Source organism: Pteronotus mesoamericanus, unplaced genomic scaffold (genome assembly GCF_021234165.1).
Source record: "Pteronotus mesoamericanus isolate MK-2021 breed Mesoamerican mustached bat unplaced genomic scaffold, CSHL_Meso_final contig_116, whole genome shotgun sequence".
NCBI classification, from domain to species: domain Eukaryota; kingdom Metazoa; phylum Chordata; class Mammalia; order Chiroptera; family Mormoopidae; genus Pteronotus; species Pteronotus mesoamericanus.
Window position 1 is genome coordinate 7,671,254 of NW_026555027.1, and position 25,084 is coordinate 7,696,337.

Genomic DNA, 25,084 nt, shown 5'->3' on the forward strand with positions numbered 1-25,084 from the left:
GGGGCGGCGGGGGGGGGGGACGGAGGGAGCGGCGGGATCCTTGTTGTCAGGGGAACTCTGAGCTGAGCTAAGGAGAGTGGAGGTAGACTATACATTTTCCAAAAGGAAATGTTACTCCCCACACACTGAGTCCTTGCAGGGAGCGCCCCCGTTCCGTGGGCTTGACCTCCATCCCCACTTTCCACCCATTTCCACCGCAGAGAAATCAGAGGAGCCAGGGAGGCTTGAGGTGTGCGAGAACTGAGAGAGGAGGAAGATGCCCTGGGTGAGCGGGGAGGAGGCGATGCGGATGGCTTCATTTACCTAAAATGCTTGAGAAGCCCTGCTGATAGAACGATCGCGGGGCGGGGGGGGGGGGGGGCGGTGGACCTCCAGCAGGAATTTAAGGCCCACAATGACTGCCAATGCGTCTGTTCAGAGACCAGGGGTGAAGGCGCCCTCTAGGTTCACGGCTACGCTCAGCTTTCGATGACTCGCTTTCAGAGCAGCGCTTCCCCAGCAGTGCAGCAGACTCATCAGAACAACTCAAGGTGCTGGTTACAGCGCCAGTTTCTGATTCAGTCGGTCTGGATTAACACCTAGGAATGTGGATGCTGTGCTGCCGGGGGCACTGTTGGAAAGCCTGGGGAGCCTCCGCCTTTGGGCGTGACCACCGCAGGCAGTTAGGTTTCTCTTTTGAGCCTTCCAGCCCCTCCCAGCTTCCAGACCGAGCAGTTTCGTTTCCCTGCGGGCCCCGGAGGGCCGTGGTCGAGGGGCGGAGCACGGGCTGTATACAGCTGCGGAGCGACGGGCACCCTGACTCCTGGCTGCGAGCGCTAGGGAGAAGGTGAGTGTCGCGCTCCCGGGTCCGCGCGCCTCTTCCAGCCTGCAGGGTTGCGGGGCGGGGGTGGGGTGGGGAGGGGGCTTTCAGAGAGGGCCTGCAGAGATAAGCTCTCGGGGTGTGGGCATTGCGGGGGCTGGTAATAGTAATAATAATAGCCATAACAATAACGATGTTGCCGGCTGCACTTAGCGTGCTTGATTCTACCTCAAACCTTCAGGCTGCTGAGGCTTTTGGGTGACCGACCAAAAACGCCCTCCGCGCCTACCCCCATCCTCCACCAACCGGCGGCTTTTCTGCAAAAACTTTACATAAAATAGTTTGTACTTCTTGTCCTGGCATATTAACGCGGAACTGATGTGGATGGCAATAGAGAGGCTCCTTGAGGGCAGGGACTGTGGTCTTCACGGATTCAGAGTTCATTGGGTATCTTTCCTGTGCCAGGCCAGGTATGATCAGACAATGCTGAAAAAAGACACAAAACTCCCAGTAATTGTATTTGTTTGTTTTTCCTCACCCAAAGGCATCCTTATTGATTTTTCGAGAGAGGGGAAGGGTGGGAGAGAGAGAGAGAGAGAGGCAGAGAAACTTCCATGTGAGAGAGAAACATTGATCAGTTGCCTCCCCCAAGAGCCCCAGTCGCTGGGCGGGTCCCGCACCCCAGGCTTGGGCCCTAACTGGGAATCGACCCTGCTGCACCCCACGGAGCCACGCTGGGCAGGGCGCAGAGTAATTATATTTAAAATCATTCGTTGCTGAGACTATGTAGGTCTCATGGAGACAAGAGAAACATGGAGTCCCTCGGGCATTGGATCTATGGAGAGTTAAGTGTTAACCCGCAGCCTTGTGAAAGGGATACAAAAAAAAAACAAAAACTACAAAACCATCAAATGTGAAATGTGTTGGAGGCAGAAAGTAACTCTGACCCTCCAATGGCTGGCGTTCCCTTTTACTGATTGGGAATTTTTTAAATTGTAATACCTTTTGGCATCTCTAAAGCCACAAGTAAATGTAATTGACCTGAACACTTGTTCCTTGAGGACCAGAGGACCCAGAGTAGACAGTGTCATAGCCAAGAGGGAAGCAGGACAAAGGGTGTGTGTGTGGGGGTGGGGGGAGAAACAGAAAGGAAATGTATTTATAAACTCAGCACAAGTTTTTCCAAAAGTATGGGGTTAGGGAATGACTTTCCAGATTGCAGAATTCCCTAGTACTCTTTAAAATTGATCACCTTTCAAGATCACCTTTCTCTCCTTTACAATAAAAGGACCGCATCCCTGTCTCCTCCCCGCCCCCACCCCACCCCCCTTTTTTTTAACCTTGCCCTTTAAACTGCACAAATACTGAGAAAGATAGCATAGCTTTTGGAGAAGAGTCCAGTGAAAAGAAGTACAAAGACCATCAGAAAAAAAATTACTGAGTCATGCAGAAAATTTAGTCAGGGGCACAAGAGGCACCTGATCGATACTTCTCTCCCTCTCCTTCTCCCGCCCTTCTCCTCTCTAAACATCAATAAATAGAATCTAAAAAAAAAAAAAAAAATGAACCAAACCTTTGGGGTGTGGTCTGGAAGCACATTCATGAAGACCACTGAGCGGGCGGTGCTGCCTTTGTCTTCCCCTGACGTTTGCTTCCTTGGGGTCCTCCTGTCATTTTTTGTCAGTCAGTAAAGGGCAGCTGGCTCGGTTCCATGATTGAGCAGACCCGGCTTCTGACTTGCGTGTATCCTGATCTGCTTGGTTTTAGGCTGAACGGATAAAGGGAGATAATGGTTTCTACTGCCGGGCAAACGACAGAACCCAATTCAGCCTCTACAGCCAATCATGAAGTATCAACTGTAAGTGATGATATGTCCAAGAAAAACATGGAAACAGTAAGTTGCTGCCTGAAAATCACTGTCCGTGCGATGTGAGCCATGTCCATTTCAGGGCCGCCCTTGTGCATAGCGACGCCCCTGGCCGCCCCCGGAGCACTTCCTGCAGCCTCGTGCAGATGTTTCTGCCTTAGGCAATGCCAGCTGAGGTGCAGGGAAACCAGGCAAGATGCTGATTGGCTCGTGTAGGAATTAGCCTGGGCCTTTGGGCCCCAGGAGCCCTGTGTTACCGTGCGTCTGTGTCGTGAGTCAGTCTCCAGCTGCAACCTTTTAGGCAGTCATTGTGACATTCCCACACAAGGTAGCCGCGTAGTGTCTCTTTTTCCCGGATTCAAGGCATATTTTTGTGGAGAACCCAACTTGGCTTCTGGAATGAATCCAGCCTAAATTTGACCCCCAACACTGTCTCTTGCAGCTGCGTGATCTTGGCATTGGTCCTCCCTTTAAAAGCCCAGGTTTCTAGATCCTAGAGGGTACGATAACAGTGTTTACTTTATGTGGCTGTTGAGTGAATGCAGAAAAGCTCCTTGTCTTGCTGTTACACATTTGAAAGCCACAGATCATCAGCTTCATCCAAGTTGACTTCCTTTTCATAATCAATGTTATCAATATTTTATGCAACATTTAAAACCATGTTGAAGGACATAGAAAAACAAAAGGTCTACCCATCTTCCCACCTCCCTAATAGAGCTGTCTCTGGCCTGGCCCCAGCTGGCCGTGAGGAAATTAAGAATTCACACAGCTCACGCCCGCTTGCTTGGAAGTGGCTTCCCCTCTTCCAGGCAAGGTGAACAGAGTGTGTCTTGCGACCTGGCAGTTCTACTTCTAGGTGTAGACCTTGGTTCTCAGAGTGCGGTCCCCACACCAGCAGTCTCAGCATCGCCCAGGATGCTGGATGTTTGAAATGCAGACGATCACACCCCCACCTGCTCCTCTCCTAGACCCAGAGAACCAGAAACTCCCTGAGTGGGGCTTTTTACAACAAGACCTCCAGATGATTCCACTTGGTGCTAAAGTTTAAGAACCAGTATGCAAACCCTTGCACATTCCCCTGGAGAGCTGTGCTCCTAACAGCTTTGTTAATAAGCAGACCCCAGAACCGACACAGACGCCCATGAGTGATAGAATGCGTACAGAGACTGTAGTGTGCTCATGCGGCAGAATTCTATATAGCGGTAAAAAATGAACGAACCAGGCTTCTAGGCATTCAGGTGGCTGAACCTAAAAACCAATAATGAACCAAAGAATCAAGTCATAGAAGAAAGGTGCAGTATGATTCCATTTATGTAAATTCCAAAGCAGGCAACAATGAGCAATGTATTGTTTAGGGAAAGACGGACAGGTGGTATAGCTCTGAAGAAGAGCAGATACGTGGTTATCACAAGCCTCAGGGTGAAAGGACCCTCTGCGGGGGAAGGGGTACTAAGAGGACGGTGATGGGGGGCAGTATGTAGAGTGAGTGTCTTCAGTACTGGGAATATGTGTTTTCTTAACCCAGGTGGTTGGCACATGCATGTTTGCTAATTATTCATCTTTCATACACTCTGGTGAACGGACAATAAAAGAAAGGAAAACAAAAAGAACCTAGAAGGAGGCTGATACCGAGGCTCCTCGTGAACACAGAGGCTCCCCGGCTTCGGGCACGGCCACTGCGGGCTTCCCCTGTGTGGTGTGCTCCACACCTTTCTCAAGTGGGGTTACTAGAGAAAAATGGCACGTTGTTAAGAACAAACAAAAACTGCAAGGGAGATTTTTGTTCAAGACTATTGCAAAAGTAGAGAGAGATCAAACTCAACATGGAATACAAGAACAAATGCAGCTTTTAGGCAGCAGGCAGGGCGAGGGAGAAGAGGGAGGAATACTAAGAGGAACTTGGTTAGGATGGAGGCAGTCAGGGAGGAACTTGATTAGCTAGGGAAGGTAAGGGATTTAGGATGAACTGGCTGGGCAGGAGGCTGAGGGGAGGGCTCACAGGAGCCCCGTTCAAGGTTGGCTGAGAGAGCCCTGGCCAGTGTGCACCCCTCACGCCGGACTTGGTCAGTGTGCCCCATACGTGAAGCTGTGAACTCACGCACTCGGTAAGGCGGTAGTTTTCAACCCAAGGCAGTTTTGTCTCTTGGAACATATAGCAATATCTGGAGATATTTTGGTTGTCACAACTCATGGAAAATAGTGAATAGAAGCCAGGGATTCTGCTAAATCTCTTAAAATATACAGGATAGCCCCCCCACCACAAGGACATGTCTCCCCCAAAATAAATGTGTCTTCTCACCATGATGTAAAGGAAATATTGTAGTAAAGTTTATGTATATTATAAAGCATATGCAAAATAGGAATTAAAAAGGAAAAGATAAAACTAAACAAAATTATGTTCTCACTTCTTAATCGGGTTGTTTTCGCACTGTTGAGTCTTAAGAGTTCTTTGTACATTCTGAGTACAAGTCCTTTGTTGGATACCTGCTTTGCAAACATTCTCTTCCACATTGTAGCAGTCTTTTCATTCTTTTAAGAGCCTCTTTTAAATATCTGATGTTTTCATTTTGATGAAGTCTAATTTATCAGTTGGTTCTTTGATGGATTCTGCTTTTGGAAACATACTTAATAAACCATAGCCTAATCCACAGTCACAGAGATTTTTTTCCTATGTTTTCTTCTAGGAGGTCTGTAGTTTTAAGTTTTGCATTTAGATTTATGATCCATTCATTGTGAGTTAATTTTTATATATGGTGTGATCATGAGAGCGGGACCCCCCAAAAACAGAATTCTCTTCTGGAGGGCAGGCCCCTTGTAGGACAGGCTTCCTCTACTAGGTGAGTGTTCTGCGAACCCATCTGTGTCAGTGTGCCCTCTGGTGGTGTGGTGAGAGGCTGCGTTCAGCTTCGGTGAAGTTTTTTTTGAAGACTCTTTCAATACATTGGCCCATTTCGTGATGGGTGGGTGATATATGACTGCACCTGCCCGCACTGCGCTGAGTGTTCAGCAGTTTTTGACCAAAAACACCGTGACCTCCATGCCTCACCCTCCCTATTCACCTGCTTTCGCTCCAGTGGACCTTTTTTGTTGTTTCCCTGGATGAAAAAAGTCCTCAAAGGGAACATTTTGCTGATGTGGAAGAGGTGAAACAAAAAACAGCAGAAGCACTAAAAGGCAGCAAAATTGATGAGATCAAAAAAATGTTTTGAGAACTGGAAAAAACATCTTGACAGGTGTATTGTATCAAGTGGAGAGTACTTGGAAGATGACTGAAGTTTAAACGTGTAAGAATAAATACACAATTTTTTAGAAATGAATTCTGGGGATTTTGGGGTCCTCCCTCATATAGATATAAGTTCTTTTCTTTCTTTGCATGTTGATAATTTGATTACCACCATACCATTTGTTGAAAAGCTTATCCTTTGTGCACTGCATCACCCTTGCATTATTGTCAGTTGTTCATATATGTGTCAGTTTATTTCTGGAATATGTATCTGTTCTATTGACTTCTTTCTCCATTTTTATACCAGTTTTCACATTGGTTGGGTTACTGAAGCTTTATAACAATTATTGAAATATGGTACTTTAGCTCCCTAACTTTGTTCTTCATTTTCAAAGTCATTTTAATTGTTCTAGGAGTATTTAGACCATTTATATTTATTGTGATTATTAATATTAATAATTGGGTTTGATAAGATCATTTTGCTATTTATTTTCTATTTATCCTATCTGTTGTTCATTTCTTCTTTTTCTACCTTCCTCTGAATTAACCAAATATTTTTTATTTCATTTTATCTTCTTTGTTGGTTTATTAAGTAGAAACGCTAAGAACTGTCTTAATGTTTATATTAAACATCATTAACTTATCAAGTGTTCCTTCGGAAGATATTATACTACTTCATATTTATCATGAGAACCTTATGATAGTTTGCTTTCCTGTCTCCCTTCCCAGCCTTCATGCTATTTTGGTCATGAATTTTAGCTTTACCCATATCATAAACCCCACAATACATTGTTATTTTTGTTCAACAGTCAAATATCTTTGAAATATACTCAAGGGATTTTAAAGGGACAGTAGTTACCATTCCTGGTATAGATTCCTTTGTGTCGACGAAGACCACCATTCGGTGCCATTTTCTTTCCGCTTGAAGGAATTTAACATTTCCCATAGTACAGCTCTGCTGGGGATGGATTTGTTCCCCTTTGGTATGTCTGGAAAAGTCTTTATTTCACCTTCATTTTTAAAAGGTATATTCAGTATTTGAAAGTGCTGCTCCACTGTCTTCTGACTTGCATTATTTCTGATGAGAAATCTGCTGAAATCTCATCTCTCTCCCTCTGTGCAAGAAACACCAATCTCTGGCTGCTTTAAACATTTTCTCAGTGTTGCTGATTTTGAACAGTTTGACTAGATTGATGTCATTTACTTTATGTTTCTTGTGCTTGGGGTTCAGCGGGTATCTTGGATATTTGGGTTCATAGTTTTCATCAAGTTTGGAAAATTATTACCTATTATTTCTTCAATTTTTTTTCTTTTCCTTTCCCACCCTCTTTTGGTAGCTTGCATAACCTGTATGTTAAGCCAGTGGATGTAGTCCATCTTTGATGCAACATGACCTGCAAGTCATGGCCAAATTCTCTGGTTCTGCTTTCTCCAGAGGCTCGAGCACCGCCTGTGCAGCCAGTACGAGGAGAAGGTGCGCCCCTGCATCGACCTCGTTGACTCCCTGCGGGCCCTGGGCGTGGAGCAGGACCTGGCCCTGCCCGCCATCGCAGTCATCGGGGACCAGAGCTCGGGCAAGAGCTCCGTGCTGGAGGCTCTGTCGGGAGTTGCCCTCCCCAGAGGCAGCGGTGAGCACGTGTCCTCTCTTACCCATTGGCTCCAGCTGCCATAACAAACCAGCACAGACTGGGGGGCTTGAACAACAGAAATCTGTTTCTCACAATCCTAGAGGCTGGAAGGTCAAGATGGAGGGGGCAGCAGGCTTGGTTTCTCCCAAGGCATCTCTCCTTGTGCAGAGGACCATCTTCTGCGTCCTCCCCTGGCTGTTGCTCATTGTGCATATGTGCATGATGTCTCTTCCCCCTTTTCATAAGCATGCCAGTCATATTGGTTTGGGCCCCACCCTTATGACCTTATTGGACCTTAATCACATTCTTAAAAGAGGACCCTGTCTCCAAATACAGTCACATTGGAGGTTGGCGTTTCAGCATGTAAATTTTGAGGGGGGCGCAGTTAGGTCCATAGCCCTCACTAATTACACATTTTTGTGTAGCCTGCACTTTGTGGAAGGTCTCCAGCACATACACATGGGTCCCCAGCCCAGAATTCTGAACATCTCTCCTGAGCCCCTCCCAAGAGCTGACTCTCCATCTGGGAAGGAAGGATTGCGTGCTGGTTAGTGGTGCTCTCTGAGCCCTAAGGCCAAGGCTACCGGCGAGGGCTCACAGGGCACAGGCACACCTGAGATGGGTCTTGACATGCTCTGGAGGTGGAGGATGGGTGAGATTTGGAGGAGTTACAGCAGGGTGCCTGGTGGGAGCTCTGTGTCTATTGGGGGGTGATGGAGGCTGTTTGTATCAGTTGCTGTTTACTACCCGAGCCAGTGGCCAAACACTGGGATGAAGTGAGAAGCTTCAACTGGTGGCTTTCAAGCATTAAGGAGCCAAAAATCACCACAGATGGACATTCAAAGTGCACATTCCTGAGGCCACCTCATGCATCAGAGTATGTGAGACGAGTGTTTGCAGTGTGCGTAGTCTCCCAGGTTACATAAAACTTGAGACCCACTGGTCTAAGGCCCCCACAAAGGACATTTATGAGCCGAGTGTAGAACTGATGTGCACGTGGCCTCCTAGGTATTGTGACAAGATGCCCCCTGGTGCTGAAACTGAGAAAACTTAGGAATGAAGATGAGTGGAGAGGCAAAATCAGTTACAAGGATATCGAGATCAACCTTTCAGCACCTTCAGAGGTAGAAAAGGAAATCAGCAAATGTAAGTACCCTGTGTTCATTCATTCATCCTCGCCTATTCAGATGTCAGGTCAAACCATGTGATGTGGGTAGGGTCTGCCTACCACCCTCTCCTTCTGGGTCTGCCTTGCACCCTTGGGAACGAGCCCTCCCTCCCTCCCTCCCTCTCCCAACCCCTCTCTCCCTGCTGTACAGCAGACCCCAGCTCCCTTGTATTTTCTCTTCTTTTCTCTCATTAAGACCAGTGCTTTTGGACAAAATCCGACGTCAGTAATATATTGCTTTGTATGTAAGTTAAGTATCTGAGAATAATGTGAATTTTAAAGTTTAAAGTTTGTCTCAAAATATTGAGGGCTTTTTTCTTTTTTTAACTCAAGGGCTTTCCCACCCCACAGACCTGATACAGAGGAACTGGGGTGGCTCTTTTCCTCCAGGAGCAGAATAGATGTTTACAGAATCCTTGTGTCAACTGATTTGTAGCAGGCCTCAGTAAATATAAACCACAGAGATTGTTTGAACAATTTGAAACATCCAAAGGGAGAAACTACACTTGAAGTTGATACAGACAAAGGAGTGACACAGTTAGTTGCTGCTAAGTGTGACTGGGATGAATAGATAACTTTTCCTTATTGACTCTAATTTCTTCCTTGCCTGTCATGTAATTTTCAATCATTTTGGTAAGGTACAAAAGTGGTTCAGAGGTGTTGCTTTCAGAGGATTCACTATAATGAGTAACTTTTGTCCTAAGTGCTAAGTTTTTCTTTTTTCTTTTCCTCTTCTTTAGGCCAGAATATCATTGCTGGGGAAGGGATGGGGATCAGCCCTGAGCTAATTAGTCTGGAAGTCAGCTCCCCACATGTCCCAGATCTGACTCTGATAGATCTTCCGGGCATCACCAGGGTGGCTGTGGGCAATCAGCCGGCCGACATTGGATATCAGGTGAGACCTCAGGCACCATCCTGACCTTGGTCTTGGGGGTAAGGGAGGCTGTATTAGATTAGAGCAGTGGTGCATTCAGGCTTGAGGCTGAGAGGTGGCTATTAGGAGGTGTCAGTGGGGAATCTGGAGCACAAGATGGTTGCAGTCTCCTCCATCAAGTCAGGTGGAGGCTTTTCTGGAGAGAATGAGGCAAACAGGCAAAACTAGAGATATATTTCCTATGTTTTGTGTTTTGCACAGTGACTCATTTTTGGTTGTAGTCACATTTTGTGACAAATATAAACTGACATGTATTAGGAAAGAGTCTTACGTGGGAAGAGAGAGCATTAGAAACAATATAATGATATTTCCGTATCAGCGACTCTCATCATGTGGATAAGTGATTTAAGAAAGAGCCAGTTCTTGTGGCATCTTGTTTTTCATTGAGACCATCAGGTCTGAGGTTTTAGAAGGTGGTTGATGAGTGAAAACCTTGGTTTTCTCTGACCTCAGAGTTCTTTCTGCCACAAAGAGCTCAGTTTCTCATAACTCTGGCTGAGGAAGTGCCCCTAGGCTTGTGTTGGGGGCTCATTTTGTGTGCAAAGGAAATGCCTCTGGGACTCCAAGGGCCTGAAGCAAGTTCAAGGTTAGTACCCATCTTAACTCCCACACTCTCATTTTTTTTTTTTTTTTTACAGATTAGGAGACTTATTGAGAAGTACATCATAAAGGAAGAGACCATCAACCTGGTGGTAGTCCCCTGTAATGTGGACATCACCACCACAGAGGCGCTGAGCATGGCTCAAGAGGTGGACCCCGAGGGAGACAGGACCATAGGTAAGAAGAAGAAAGAACCTAAAAATGGTAGGTGGTCAGATAGAGGAAATGTGTCCCTTGAATCCAAATGGGTGTTTGTTGGCACACACGCAGGGTGGAGGGTCTGACCTAGCAGATGCGAACTGCTAAGATGTCAGGTCCCATGCCCACAGAGACTGGATGATATAGGTCAGATTGACCCTTGTTGGCCACAGGTTGGCTCATAGCCCTTGTCTGTCTGCTTATAAAAGGCATGATGAGCTCAGGGGATGGGGAAAAACCAGAAAGTGATTATGTCACTTAACAGTGAACTTGAGGTGGAAAAAAAGAAAGGAAGGACATTATGACACATGCCAAAGCATGGGTAGCTTTGAAGACATTTTGCAAAGTGAAATAAGCCAGATACAAAAAGACAAATACCACATGTATTAGGTCCCTAGAGGAGTCATATTCATAGAGACAGAGAGGAGAATGGTGGGTACCAGGGGCTGGTTGACAGAGAGAAAATGGGAAGTTAGTGTTTAATGGGGACAGAGTTTCAGATGGAGAAGAGGGAAAGCTCTGCGCCTTGCATCTAGGTTCTGCAAGCCCTCTTGTTTGCCCTCCAGCAAGGCCAGGGGGGAGACATAGTCAGGAGACTCTTCTCCCCCAGGGGAGTAAGCTGTCCACTGCTCACTCCAGTGAGGCTGTGAGTGTCCACTAAGCGAAAGGCTCTGGTTTGCAGGAATCCTGACAAAGCCCGACCTGGTGGACAAAGGCACCGAAGACAAGATAGTTGACGTGGCACGAAACCTCATCTACCACCTGAAGAAGGGCTACATGATCGTCAAGTGCCGGGGTCAACAGGACATCCAGAACCAGCTGAGCCTGTCCGAGGCTCTGTTTAAAGAGAGGGCGTTCTTCAAGGACCATCCATATTTCAGGTACGCCTGGCTCTGTATTCCCAAGGTCAAACCCAGACTAAGGACCTTTGTCCTCCCTGGGAAAACTGCTGCTTTCCAGAAGCAGGTAACTGCGGTCTGTGTATGAGTGGGTTTGTTTCTTGACAATGACTATGGGATTTGCCTGGAGGAAGGCTGGAAGAATTCACATGCATGGCAAAAAAAATAACTTTTAAAAAGTCAAATTTAAAGAGCAAACTCACTACAATGACTTGAACAGTATGGTGCTGGAGCCAGAATAAAAACATAAATACAATAGAATAGGAAGAGACTAGAAAACCCAGAAACAGACCCAGATCCATGTATGTGATATGTGATAAGTGTGGCATTTGAAATCCATGAGCTACATCAGTTTGATTATTCATCGGTGGCATTGAAAAAATTGTTTACTATTTGGAGGAAAAAATAGAATCATGCACTTACTTAACACGTTACATCAAAATAAATATCTGTTGAAGCTTAGAGTTTAGAATCTAGGATAAAGATCTTTCTATCCCTAATGCCAAAGGCAATTTTTTTTTAAAAGGGAAAGACTGATAAATTGGTTAGGTTTAATATACTGGGAAGATGCAGAGTTGCCAGGAAAGGCGGTGCCTGGCTCTCTCCCCTGCAGCTAGACAGCGCAACCTCTGTAAGGCACTTTGGTACCAGGCCAGTAAGATGTCAACAAAAAGGTGCTTGTGGAATGTTGAGGCCCCTTGTGTGCGCACACGTGTATGCAGGTGGAGCCTGCAGGTGGGACTATTACAGTCAGTTCTCCCAGAAGCCTGTGGAGAGGTCTTGTTCAGGATGGACAGGTGTGTGAACAGACACTTGTACACCGCTGTGCACAGCAGCACTAGTCACCAAAACAACTCAAGAGTCTATCGATGGATGACTAAATAAACAAAAGGTGGCCCATCCATATGATGGAATATTAGCCTTAAACAGGAAGGACATTCTGACACCCACTACGGCTTGGATGAGCTGTGGGGACGTCATCCTCAGTGAAATAAGCTGGTCACACAAAGACAAAACTATGCTTTTTATCAGGTCCCTAGAATGATCGCAGTTGTAGAGACAGAGTGTACAAGGGTGGGTGCCAGGGGCTGGGGGTGGGAGTCGGGGCTTCGTGTTTAAGGGGGGCAGAGTTTCAGTTTGGGAAAATGGAAAACTCTGGAGATGGAAGGTGGGGATGGCTGCACCACAGTGTGAATGGGCTTGGTTCCCCCGGACTATGCACTTAGCAATAGTTAAGATGGTAAATTCGACATCATGTGTATTTTACAATCAGTAGACAAAGTGACAGGTGTGGAAAGTGAAACTTACATTTGTGTGTAATCTCACAAATAGGCCTGTCAACTCCTGTTTCCCTGCCTTTTTATCCTAAAAAGTTTTTGACATTAAAGCCCTGTCATACCGCACCCTGGGCACATCGATTCGGATTGAGCGAGAGCAGGGCTTGGCCCCTTCCTCCAACCAGCCTTGGTTTCAGTCCTGTCTTGGGGAAGGATGTCCCTGGTTCAGTGTTCCTCCGCACGCCTAGGCAAATATGGGTCAAAATATTTTTATGAAGCCCTATACCGATATGCATGATATATACTTATATTGGGTTGGCCAAAAAGTCCAATTAGTTTTTTCTGTTAACTAAAAGACACATTTTTCATTTTCACCAACAACTTTATTAATTTGGACATTTTGAGTATGTCAGCTATCTCCCGCTGTTGGCTTCTAGTGGGTAGAAGCCAGGGGTGCTGCTAAACATCTTCCGATGTATAAGACAGCCTCACAGCAAGGAATTATTTGGCCAAAATGTCAGTAGTACCAAGAAACTTCACAAACCACTTTTGACACATTCAGTCAGTCACAGCACCTTCTCCATACACTGCACAAAAATGCACCAATTTTTACTTTTTTTTCAAATGCATATATATGCATTTGAAATGTATAGGACAGCTGTCGCAACACAATCTAACAAAATTGTTTCAGATGAAGTTAAAAGACAACTAAGTGCTACTAGAGCCATCGTATGGAAAAACTAAACGAACTTTTTGGCCAACCCAATACATGTCATACACACAAGAGGGTGTGTGTATGTGATGAAAACTTAACAATAGGTGACAGTATTTTTGTAAAGACACACTGAACATATCAGCTGGAACAGGATGTTCTATACCAGTTTTGAATGATCCAAATTTACTAAAATGCAGTCATGATTCTATACGACCCGGTTCTGAACATTGGTGGGGTCCCAGCTGCAAGACATTCTGTCCATTTGGAAGCTGGTAGATTTGCTGTGACTTCCCCAGCAGCACAAAGCTGACTGGCATCTCGTGGCTACACCAGGATGGACATGCGTGTTCTCTCCTCTTGTAGGGATCTCCTGGAGGAGGGAAGGGCCACGGTGCCCTGCCTGGCGGAAAAACTGACCACTGAGCTCATCGAACACATTGCTGTAAGTACGCGGAGAACTGTCAGTTCTCTGGGTAGAACCCTACTGACACAAAGCTGCACTGTGGTGACGGCTGCAATGTCATTGTGCACATGGAATTCCTGGGGACCTTTGTGCAGACCCAGGTTAGGTTCAGTGGGTGTGGAGTGCAGCCTGAAATCCTCCATGGCTGGAGAGGGGGACCCGGGTAGTGTTGGGGTTCTTGTCAAAGGACCACACATTAAGCAGGATGCTAACAGACTGTATCCACTTAGCTGAATTCAAAATCAAAATCTTCTCAGCATTGCACTAACTCTTCCTTTCTCCTCACTAACCACCATTGCCATGTATTGGTAATTGTAATGATCGTGTTTCGTGTCTTAAACTTTTCTGGTTCTTTTCCAATCTGTCTGGACAGCCTCTTGCTTTTTCACATTTTCAGTCCTTTTAAAATATGTCTTCACACATATTTCTATTGTATCTTGAACTTGATGATTCCAGCATCATGTGCTGGGTCCTGCTGGCCATCACCCACGTTGTCTCGGGCTGGCCTTCTGACTGTGAGCCTGCCTCTCTTGGAACTTTACCTGTGGGTGTTTATGGAAGCCCGCATTCAAATGGGGTTTCTTCAGGGAGAGGCAGCGTTTGCTTCTTCAGACCCTTGGTGGGGCTTCCAGCTTGAACCACTTTAGTTTTTTAGCTTGAGGTTTTGGGGGCCATTCAGCAAGCGTGAATTTGGGTAGCAAGCCTGTTTGAGGGCGGGCTTGGCCATGGAGATCTTCCTTTCCTCTCTGCCTGGCCCCAGAGTTTGGGCATTGCATGCAGTCCACAAGACAGGCTGGCGGGCAGAACTGTGCCTACCTTACTGTCATGGCCTAGCTGTTGGGGTCCCAGCTTTGTGTAGAGAGAAAGCGCTCGCACATTCAATTCTCACCTGGAGCCAGCCCATGAGGATTTCTCCTTTACTTCGGCACCAAGTCAGGCTCTGAGCACGGAGCTCAAGTTTTCTCCCCTACAAACGCCCTTGAGGCTCAATCTGGTTTTCCTCTCGTGTTTGCAGGTGCCCACTGTCAGCTAGCTTTGGCTTCTGAGTGTCTATTATAGACCTACCAGCTCACTGACACATTTCAAGGGGTGCTTGTGACATGTGAGCCAGTGTTTTCAGATGTTTGCAGTGGAAGACGGAGCCAGCACATGCAATCAGCCATATTATTAGTGTCAAAAGTCCCTGATAGCTTTTCATCTCTAAACAACAACATGAAAGTTGCTGAATCTCAAATCGTTGCAACTGCAACTTTTTCAGAACCCGCTAGACAAGTGGCTCTCTCTAACCTCCCTGCAGAGTTCGTGTTAGTGGATCAGGAAAGGAATTGTTCCTTGCGTTGCTTTTACAAAGCCCAGGAACCATGCAGCATGGTCTTCTCAGCGTGGCTCTGCGGCTCTTGGCACAGGAGCAGGAGAGCGAGCAGGCCTGGGGGGGGGGGGGGGGGGGGGGGGCACAATGCTCTCTCTCCTGGAAAATCTTTCTAGAGGAAGCCAGGAAGTCAAATGTACTGTTCAGCTGCCCTGCACCTTGCAGAAGGCGACCTGAAACCTTCTCTTCATTCCCTGTTCGTATTTATGTATTTCTAATACTTTCTCTCTATGTTCTTCAGAAATCTCTGCCCCGGTTAGAAAGTCAAATAAAGGAGAAGCAGCAGGAGGTAGCAGAGCAGTTACAGAAGTATGGAGTGGACATACCAGAAGATGAAAGTGGAAAAATGCTCTTTCTGATCGATGTGAGTGCTGCTTGTTGCATCATGTTGAAAACCACATGTAGAATGCATGCAAGGGGCCAGTGCTTTATGCACTTCTGTCTTTTTCTGCCCACTGAGCACCAGAAAGAGGCCGGGGTTGAGGGGCAGGGGAGAGTGGAGAGTGGGGTGATCTGATGGCCACGCCTCCCCTTTCCCATTACTGCACAGTGGCCCGTAGGCCGCGAAGAGTGACTCACCCACCCACAGTGTGCATACAACCTCCAAACCCCCGCAATGCTTGTATGTGCAGTATCTCCACTTACGTTTCCTCTTCACAGAAAATCAACATGTTTAATGAGGATATCTGCACTGTAATAGGAGGGGAAGAATTTGTCGGGGAGAACGACATCCGGCTGTTCAACAAAATCCGGAATGAGTTCTGCAAGTGGAGCCAACAGGTTCAGTCAGATTTCAACAAGGGTGAGGGCAAGGCGCCACTGCTAGCCTGGCGTGTCGGGGGGCAGGGGGGCAGGGGGTGTAGTTGGTAAGGACAGTGGGCATGAGGAGTTAGTGATGCGAAGGCTGTGTTCGCTCTGTTTCACATTGTGAAACTAGGGCCGATGAGCATCTATTTCAAATGACCTTGAAAAAGGCTTCTAGAAGAATCAGTGGCTCTACATGGTATGTGTGTCCCTTTCTTTCTATTACAAGTGGTGAAATAACCCAGATCGATCTTGGTTAATGCCACGTTCTTGAAGTGGGATACGTATCTTAGTGGACTTTATAGTCACAGCAATAATAACAATTAAAAAAAAAGAAAAGCAGTGTGCTAGTGGCTACTTTTGCATCATTAAATCCTCAAGAGTTGGAAAAAGGTAGGAAATGTGGCCTGAATCTTTTTTTTAACATTTCAAGGAGCCTAAAGAAAACCCTATGTCAGCCAATGATAAAGCTGTAGCAGTGGAGGGGAATGCCTAGTAATTGTGCTTTCATTCAAGCAGAGCAATGGGGCTCCCCAATTTATTTCAGCTGGGCCGAGGTTCAAAAAGACGGTTCTTGTCTCTCCGCGACGTATGTGGGAAAATCTATACGCAATTTTTTATGTAATTCTAGGCCACACCTTTTGAGTCCATTCGTTCCTTGGCAGAGGGGCAGAGGGTAAGACGGCGTGGGTAACTGTCCCCAGTGGGGGAAGACAGGGGAGCTCGCTTCTGGCGTGGTCACTGCCTGGCCTCCCGTCAACAGTGCAGAGCCTGGAACCCCTGGCGTGTGTGTTCTCACGTCAGCAAGAGACCTTTGCCACCCCTTCCGAGGAAGAGCACAGAGCTTGATCCCCACGGCCCCTCGTGGGTTGCTCAGCGAGCGTGTTACAGCGCCAGTGCTCATGGCGTGCAGCCGGGGAGGAAGGAGCTCTTTTTTTTTTTTTCAATGCTAAATTCCTCCCAGCCAATTATCAGTTACATATTGCAGGATACTCACAAGCAAGAGAATGCGAACCCCTAAGTCACCCCCTGTACAAAAATTAACGCAAAATGGGTCAACGCCCAAAATGTAAGAGCTAAAACTGTAAAACTCAGAACATAGGGCTAAATCTTCATGATCTTGGGTGAGACAATGGTTTGTTAGATAGGACGCCGGAAGCATGAGCCAACGAAGGGAAAAGTAGATAAATTGGGCTCCATCAAAATTGAAAATGTGTTTTTAGGTAACAGAGAATGGAAGGAGATATTTGCAAATCATAGATCAGATAAGGTTCAAGTATCCAGAATATATAAAGAACAAGAAGACAATCTGATTTAAAGATGGACAAAAGATTGGAACAGGCATTTCTCCAAAAATAAGATATTTAGGTGGCCAATAAGCACATGGAAAGAAGCTCCGCATCATTAGCCATCAGAGAGATGGAAACCCAACCCCCAATAAGATCCCGTCTCCCATGTACCTCCCATGTACCGGGATGGCTGTCATCAAAGAGACAGATGAGAAGTGTTGGCAACAATGTGGAGAGATTAGAACACTCCTGCACTGCTGGGGAAAATGTCTGTGCTACAGCTACTTTGAGAAACATTGTGGCAGTTCCCCATAAAGCATGTGATCCTGCAGTTTCACTAGTGGCTGTATATGCAAGAGAATGAAAACATCTTAGTGTAAAATTTGTCTATGCATCATCTAAGCAGAATTATTCTTAAGAGCCAAAAAAGCAGCCACAGCTCAAATGTCCATCAATTGATGACTGGATAAAGGAAGTATGGTATATTCATATGTACTAGTCTGCCAGGGTGCTATAACAAAGTAGTGTAGACCTGTTGTCTTATTCAACAACAGAAATTTGTTGTTTTACAATGCTGGAGTTTAAAAGTTCAAGATCAAGGTGTGGTCAGTGTTAGTTCCTCCTGAGGCCTCTCTCCTCTCTGTGTAGGCTGGTGTCTTCTCCCTGTTAGGACTTCAACATGTTAATTTTGGGGAAACAAAATTCAGAGTATAACTCTATGCAATGGAATATTACAGAGCCATAGAAAAGCATGAAGTACTAACATAGGCCACAACATTAAGCCTGAACACCCATGCTCACTGAAAGAAGTGAGACCCAAAAAAGCCACATGTTGCAGGATTCCATTCATATGAAATGTCCAGAATAGACAAACCCATAGAGGCAGAAGGAGATTGTGGTTTCCAGGGGCTGAGGAGGGGGGATGGGGAGTACCTGCTGGTGAGAACAGGGTTCTAGGGGCGATGGAAGTTTTTGAGGATTGGAGAGAGGCGATGGTTGCCCAACTGTGAATGTACCAAAAACCACTGAATTGTGCGCTCTCCGAGGGTGACTTTGAAAACACACAGATTGTAGCCAACTTTAAAATTTTTTGAGGAGGAAATATCTCCTGACCAAGAAAAGATACCTCAGCTACCATCCCTGGTTAGTTCTTCCAAAAGAGGACCCAGAGCCCTGCTGGATTTTCTCCCCTGTGGGGGCAGGGAGGATTCTCCACAATCTCATATAGTGAGAGTAAAAAGAACTCCAAAAGTATAAAGAAAACATTAAGAGGTTTTAGTCTAGTAAACAGTGATACCGTATCACATGATATCATGTGCTCGAGTTCTCTGTTGCCCCATTTGATCTATACATACTTCTTACTTGTGTGACAGTACACGAATGGCAAACAAGTGCCATGTAACTTTTTCCAGATGGTGTTTATGGTCAATCCTACTTTAAAACCATTTTTTAAAAATTCTTTTAGAAAGCGGGGAAGGGAGGGAGAAAGAGCGGGAGAGCAACGTTGGGGCGAGAGAGAAACATCGCTTGGTTGCCTTCCACACACGCCCCAGCTGGGGACCAAATCCACAACCCAGGCTGTGCCCTGAACCAGGAATTGAACCGATGTCCTCTGGGTTCACAGGACAATACCCAACCAACTGAGCCACACTGGGACCAATCTTACTTTTTAAAGGACCGGCAGGTCCTAAGATTCTATTAGGATACAATTGCTTTGGTAAAAATCAAATTGGATTTACGACATTTTATACTCCAGTAACTTTTTCAGAATCTGTCTGCACCCCCTGCTCCCTGGCGTTACACCCTGCCTCTGGGCTTGCCCCCTCCACATGACCAAGGAAAAGTATGTTGAGACCTGTTCCTTTATTGCAACCCCTGATAGTTTCTGATTTGCAAAACAGCTTTGACTGTTTCCCTTGCTCCTCTGTGCTTTCAGAAAGTCAAGGATGGTGTTGTTTTTAGGAAAAACTGCCATGTCATTTTTGTAAAATAATTCAGAGCTCTTCTGTCTGGTGGTAGGTTATCAAAATGTCCTGAGGAAGATGCAGCAATTTGAAAATCAGTATCGTGGCAGAGAGCTGCCAGGATTTGTGAATTACAAGACATTTGAGACCCTTGTGAGACAGCAAATCCAAACACTGGAAGAGCCAGCTGTGCACGTGCTGACCACTGTCACTGGTGAGTCCCCGCTTTTGCTTCTAGGACAGCATCAGGCTTCCGAGCTCTCCGCGGGGGTGTTCCCCAATACCAGCAACCAATACCAGGTAACCCCGAAGTAAACGGCCAAAGTGAGAGGCAACATTATTTCTTTGAGTTCCAAATATAAAAAGAGTTATTCTGGACACATTGACTCAAGCAGAAGCCCACGGAGTGTTCTGATGAGGACGCTCACGGTGAGGGGTAGTGAGGAGAAAGGGAGGGGGAGCAGCGACATCTGCGGAAGGGAGGCACTGCTATCGGTGCGGATTACGTAACATAGTGATGTTCATTCTAAACAATGTGTTTTTAATTTCCAGTCCGGGGGCATCCTATCTGCTACCTTGTTATCCTTGCAAACAGTTCTTTACGGCACAGTGTTGCCCTAAGCCCAGTCCAAAGGTTATTTTGTCTGTTTTAACATTCCAAAGTTTGGCATAAGACATGCAAGGCAGTTGCTCCATCTTAAAGTGGCTCCGTTTCTCTTATTTTTTTTGCAAATGCAAGCAGTTCTCTGATCCTCTGTACATCACCGAGGTATTCAACAGTTCAGCTCAGGTTGGACACTGACTACCCGGAGCTGGCACAGCATCCACAGCTTAAGGGCTCGGTGCCACAGCACTGCCTCGCTTCTGGTGGCAGTCACCTGTCACCTGGAAGTCAGAGTTCCTGTACTCTCCCCAGGGGCGATAATTTGCTGGAACAGCTTGCAGGACTCAGGACCATACTTTACTTACCTTTACTGATTTATCTTAAAGGATTGATGATAAAGAAAGCAAATGAAAGAGGATACATAGGGCAAGGTCTGGGGGTATCCCAAGTACAGGTCCCATGGAGTTGGAGGCCACTGCCCTCTTGGCACATATTTGTGTCACTAACCTGGAAGCTCTTCGAACCCTGTCACTGAGGAGTTGTGGTGGAGGTGTAATCAGTGATCTCATAGGCATAATCAATTATTAACGTGGTTGTCATCCCTCCTCCCTGTCCCACTCCCCAGAGGCTGGGGAGCAGAGGAAGGCTGGGCTGAAATTCCAGGCTCCTAATCAAGGCTTGTTGTTCCTGGCCGCCATCCTCCACCCTGACGCGATGCAGGGTCCCCTAGAGTCCCCCCATTAGAACAGGAGATGCTCTTACGCCCCAGGAGACTCTAAAGGATCTCAGAGCTCTGGGTCAGGAGCCAGGGATGAAGACCAGATATATATTTCTTGTGACACAACACTTCCGTGCTGCCCCCTTGCTGTGGCCACTGCCTGGTCTCAGAACATCTGCCCACGTGAAATCTCGGAGTGTTTGGAGCCTTCTTTGGATGGTATTACCTTTGTCATGTGTAGATAGGGAACTGTCAGAAGCCCGTGAGGACAAGTGCAACATTTTATGGTAGCGACCACCCTCTTTTTCACGTGCTTTGCTCCTTGGTTTCTGGGGTGTGACCAAATCTCTTCGTCCGCTCATCTCCTCGTCTGAGATCGTGATATGCAGCCTCCAACCGCCTCCTGTGAGCAATAAGTAATAATCTGCCATGCATCCCTAGGCAGCGGCCTCAGGGCAGCTCATTTTTTTAAATGTTTATTTATTTTTAGAGAGCAGAAAAAGGAGGGAGAAAGGGGAGAGAAACATCTATGTGAGAGAAACATTAATTGGTTGCCTCTTGTATGCGCCCCGATAGGGGACTGAGCCCACAACCCAGGCATGTGCCCTGACTGGTAATTGAGCTGGTGACCTTTTGATTTGGGGGACAACGCCCCAACCAACTGGGCCACACCAGTTGGGGCCTTATGACGGCTCGTTAAGAGATGTATTTCTAATAAAAGTTTACTTTTTGGCTGAATAATTAGATACCGACATCTGGCATTGTGTTATGTTGGCCTCTCTATCCACTCCTGAAGATAATATGCAGCGCTAAGAGTCTTATAGTCATAGAAGTAACTTAAAAACATGTGTGTATGTGGGTGTATTTAAACGTCCGTTTTAGAAAGATAAGCTATGGAGTCAATAAAAGATGTTCTTCTTTTTTAAAAGATTTTATTTATTTTTAGAAAGAGAGGGAGAAAGAACAATAAAAGATCTTTAAGCATAAAGATATTGTATATCATATTAGGATAAAATTCTGTGAGAAAGTCAAATGGAAACAGAGATTTCAAAAATACAAATAATGTGAATTTTCTGATTTAAGAGCCTGTTAATGTATTTCTGTTCATGTATTTCTTTTCAAATACGTAATGTGGATGTTTAGATCCCACTGATAAATTTAAAAGAGTGATGTATGGTTTCACTACAAAATATTGATAGATTTATAACTTACTAGAACTTATATTCTTTGCAACTATTTATACTTAGGACGAAAACTTTAAATGTCAAATAAGTATGCCCAGGGACATTTGGGTTTTAAAATTCTCCCAGGGCGTTCTTGAACAAAAACATACGCCTTCCTCCCATAGCGAAAACAGGAGAGGAACGAAGTACGGGGGTAGGGAGCGATGGATGGGGGGCCACTTTTTCCCTGCCATTTCATCCTCTTATTTTTTGCAATCTATAAAGGTGATGCATGATTCTGTGGACTTTTTCTTGTCTTTCTTTCATCAGAAATGGTCGTGCATGCCTTCACAAATGTATCCAAGAGACATTATGAGGAATTTTTCAACCTCTTCAAAATCTGCAAGGTAAACCTGACGATTTGTTATTAAAAAAAATTAATGCTGACACTAGAAAATAGATTTCTTGGATTAAGACCATTGCAATTTTATTGTATATTTGGAGAATCAAATAATGAAACTTAGGACTGAATCTTCCTAATCACACTACCAGTGAAGTCTGGTTAAAAGCAATAAAAGACTCAGGGAGAGAGAGACTGAGACAGAGACAGGCCTCTGGTGTCTCTTTTTGTAAAAGCTCTAATCCCATCGTGAGGACTCCACTCTCAGGACGCAGGCCTACAAAAGCCACCCCGTCAAAACCATCTTTTGCTGTGTCTAATGTACACTCGTGTTTTTGTGCACATTATACACAGGATTATTACATGCATTATTGCACCCACAGTATGTAATCAATATACCCATGTTATTACGTGCGTTATTATTTTTCCCTCAAATACTCGGCCTAAAAAGTGTGCAAATTGCCAGTAAGACTAGCTCCCTTAGAAGGTTGTGAGAAACGAAAAAGACAATGGTGAAGATGCATCTCACTCCATGGTGCTCACTGAGGTCTGCGGGGGTGGGGGTGGGTGGTGGTCCAGGTGTTCTCAGCTTCTGGGTAGAAAGTTTCTCTAAATGCCAGGAGCAAAAAAAGACAGAATTAGACTAACTTAAATTCATCCCTCATCTTACCCCAGTGAGCTTTCTGAGGGAGGCACACTGCTTATCAGATGGAAAAGCCCATAAAAGGGGACAGAAAGCAGCTGTCGCCTCAAGCCCTAAAACAGAGCTCTCTGGGTTCCCAGACTCTGGGGACCAGGGGTCTGGTCGTACGTGTGGCGCAACCTCTTCAGGAGATTCTGATCCTCTGAGGGCGGTGGAAACCCTGTCTGGGATAAGCTAGGGTGGGGCGCAGAAGGCTGCTCCAAAGTAGCATGCTGTTGTAATTCAAGTCGGAGAACCTACTCTCTGTGCCCTTTATGTATGATCTGTTTTCCTATGACCCAGTGATTCATTTCCTGAGGGAAATTTTATCTTGTGTCTCTTGTGCATTAGTCCAAAATTGAAGACATTAAGGTAGAACAAGAAAAAGAAGCTGAGAAGTCCATCCGACTTCACTTCCAAATGGAGCAGATTGTCTACTGCCAAGACCATGAGTATCAGACTTGGTTAAATGCGGTCAGAGAGAAGGAATTAAAAAAAAAGAATTCAGGCACTATGAATCCTCAAAACGACTCTCCAACTAGCTTCCTAGATGAAATCCTCCAATACCTGATGGCCTACCACAAGGTGAGTCGGTGCATGCCTCAAAGGTGGTTTTCATCTCATTTCCGGTCTCACTGTCTGTACGGTGCCCGCCGGCCAGCTCCATCTCTCAGCGCTTTGTCAGCCTCCATAGAAACAACTCAACCTTAGATGACAAGGACAGGTCATGGCTTAGAGCCAGCCACTCACATCTGGTGTTGACTGGCCGTCGGCTCCCAGCTGAATTCCTTAACCTCTCTGAGACTCAGCTTACTTCTCTGTAAAATGGTATCTCCTCGTAGGTTTCTAGTGACTATTCAGTGGGATGAGTGTGCCTAAGTCCCTCAGCGCAGCAGTGCGATACAATGGCGGCTCACCCTGTGGAAGCTGCTCATGGAGACGCGTGCTTTGATTGCTACTCTGTATTTCAAATCATATGACGGCTCGTTTGATTCATCCCGGGAAGGCTGCACAACTCAGTTGAGTGCACCTTAGTGAGAACCACTGTGATATGTAAAAATCAGGTCAGGTAGAGCCAATAGGCATCTCTTGCTTTAGCAGGTGTCTCCATCAATTGACTAGTCGTGTGTTCAAGGCAAGGTTTCTCACGCTTGGCCTCCTGGGACCTTGCGGAAATGCAGGGGTGGGCCAAGATTCTGCATTTGTAAGGGGCCCCCAGGGGATGCTGAGACCGCGCTCTGAGCCTCCGAGGGGCAAGGCTGGAGCCCAAGGGTCGAGCGGCGTTCCCTGCAAACACTAGGAGGGGGCGCGCCTGTGAGGGTAGCCAGGGAAGGACAGGACAGGAGGACGCTGTGTGCCTTGGCTTCTCCTGCAGTCAAGCGTAGCTCCTGTCTGCCCCCCTGCCTCAGAACCTGTTAGAGGAGGCACTGCATGCACACAACGCGACAAAGAGAATGAGGGACGGTGGAAAGTGGGTCTCCCACCCTCTGTGCCCCGCCCTCCCCCAGAGGCTGCAGAAGCAGCCTTCCAGTTTCTCTGTATCCTCTGTGGGACAGCTTACATCTGGGTGTGATTTATGGACATAGGCAGACTGTTTTTACACCCAGGCTAGCAGAGTGTACTGATCCGCATCTCGCTTCTTGTCCTGTCCCTTGGCAACTGGTCCGCTTCGGTTCACCTGGAGACGCCTTATTCTTTTTCATGGCGGCTGAGTCTCCCCTTGTACGGATGTAGCCTGTTGAGCCATTTCCCTATTAACAGACATAGTTTTGTTTCCAGCCTTTTGCTGACACAGGGATGTTGTAGTGAGGTGCCTTGTTCATACATCATGTACCTGGAGGATAAAGGTGTGTCAGTCAGGGTTGTACTATGGAAACAGAACCAATAGGAGGATATACATGTAGATAAAGAAGTGCATTTCAAGGAACTGGCTAATGGATTGTGGGGACTGGCTGGACCAATCAGGAAAGGCAGGCTGGAAGGTCTTGGGCAGGAGTTGAAGCGGCTGTCTACCGGCAGGATTTCTTTCTGTTTTGCTTGTAAGGCCTTCAACGGATTGGATGAGGCCCACCCGCATTATCAGGGATAATCTCCTTTATTCAAGTCATCTGATTGTAGATGTTAAGCACCTCTACAGAACACCTCGATTGGTGTTTGACTGAGTATCTGAGCACTATGGCCTGGCCAAGCTGCGCCATGTAAGTGACCGTCACATCTGGGGTGAGGATCGCACTTGCTTTCCATTGATAAGTATTAAATGTAGAAGGCCTTTCTCTTCCCACACTTGCCCACTTAGTCTTTACTGAAGTTGTTGGGTGTT

At 46.2% G+C, this 25,084-nt stretch overlaps 1 protein-coding gene across 2 annotated transcripts in view; it reads left to right on the top strand.

Moving 5' to 3' along the window:
• Positions 1-690: 690 nt before the first annotated feature.
• MX1 (MX dynamin like GTPase 1) overlaps positions 691-25,084 on the top strand; it is a 28,746-nt gene continuing 4,352 nt past the window's right edge. The window contains exons 1-13 of one of the 2 annotated variants that reach the window (XM_054578558.1): positions 691-826; positions 2,567-2,693; positions 7,325-7,517; positions 8,526-8,663; positions 9,426-9,580; positions 10,258-10,396; positions 11,100-11,298; positions 13,672-13,750; positions 15,382-15,504; positions 15,801-15,942; positions 19,253-19,411; positions 22,013-22,089; positions 23,116-23,349. In XM_054578558.1, coding sequence (XP_054434533.1) covers positions 2,589-2,693; positions 7,325-7,517; positions 8,526-8,663; positions 9,426-9,580; positions 10,258-10,396; positions 11,100-11,298; positions 13,672-13,750; positions 15,382-15,504; positions 15,801-15,942; positions 19,253-19,411; positions 22,013-22,089; positions 23,116-23,349 — 1,743 coding nt within the window. In that variant the 5' untranslated portion in view covers positions 691-826; positions 2,567-2,588. The remainder of the gene's footprint in view (positions 827-2,566; positions 2,694-7,324; positions 7,518-8,525; positions 8,664-9,425; positions 9,581-10,257; positions 10,397-11,099; positions 11,299-13,671; positions 13,751-15,381; positions 15,505-15,800; positions 15,943-19,252; positions 19,412-22,012; positions 22,090-23,115; positions 23,350-25,084) is intronic. The other variant, XM_054578567.1, reaches the window with a different exon arrangement.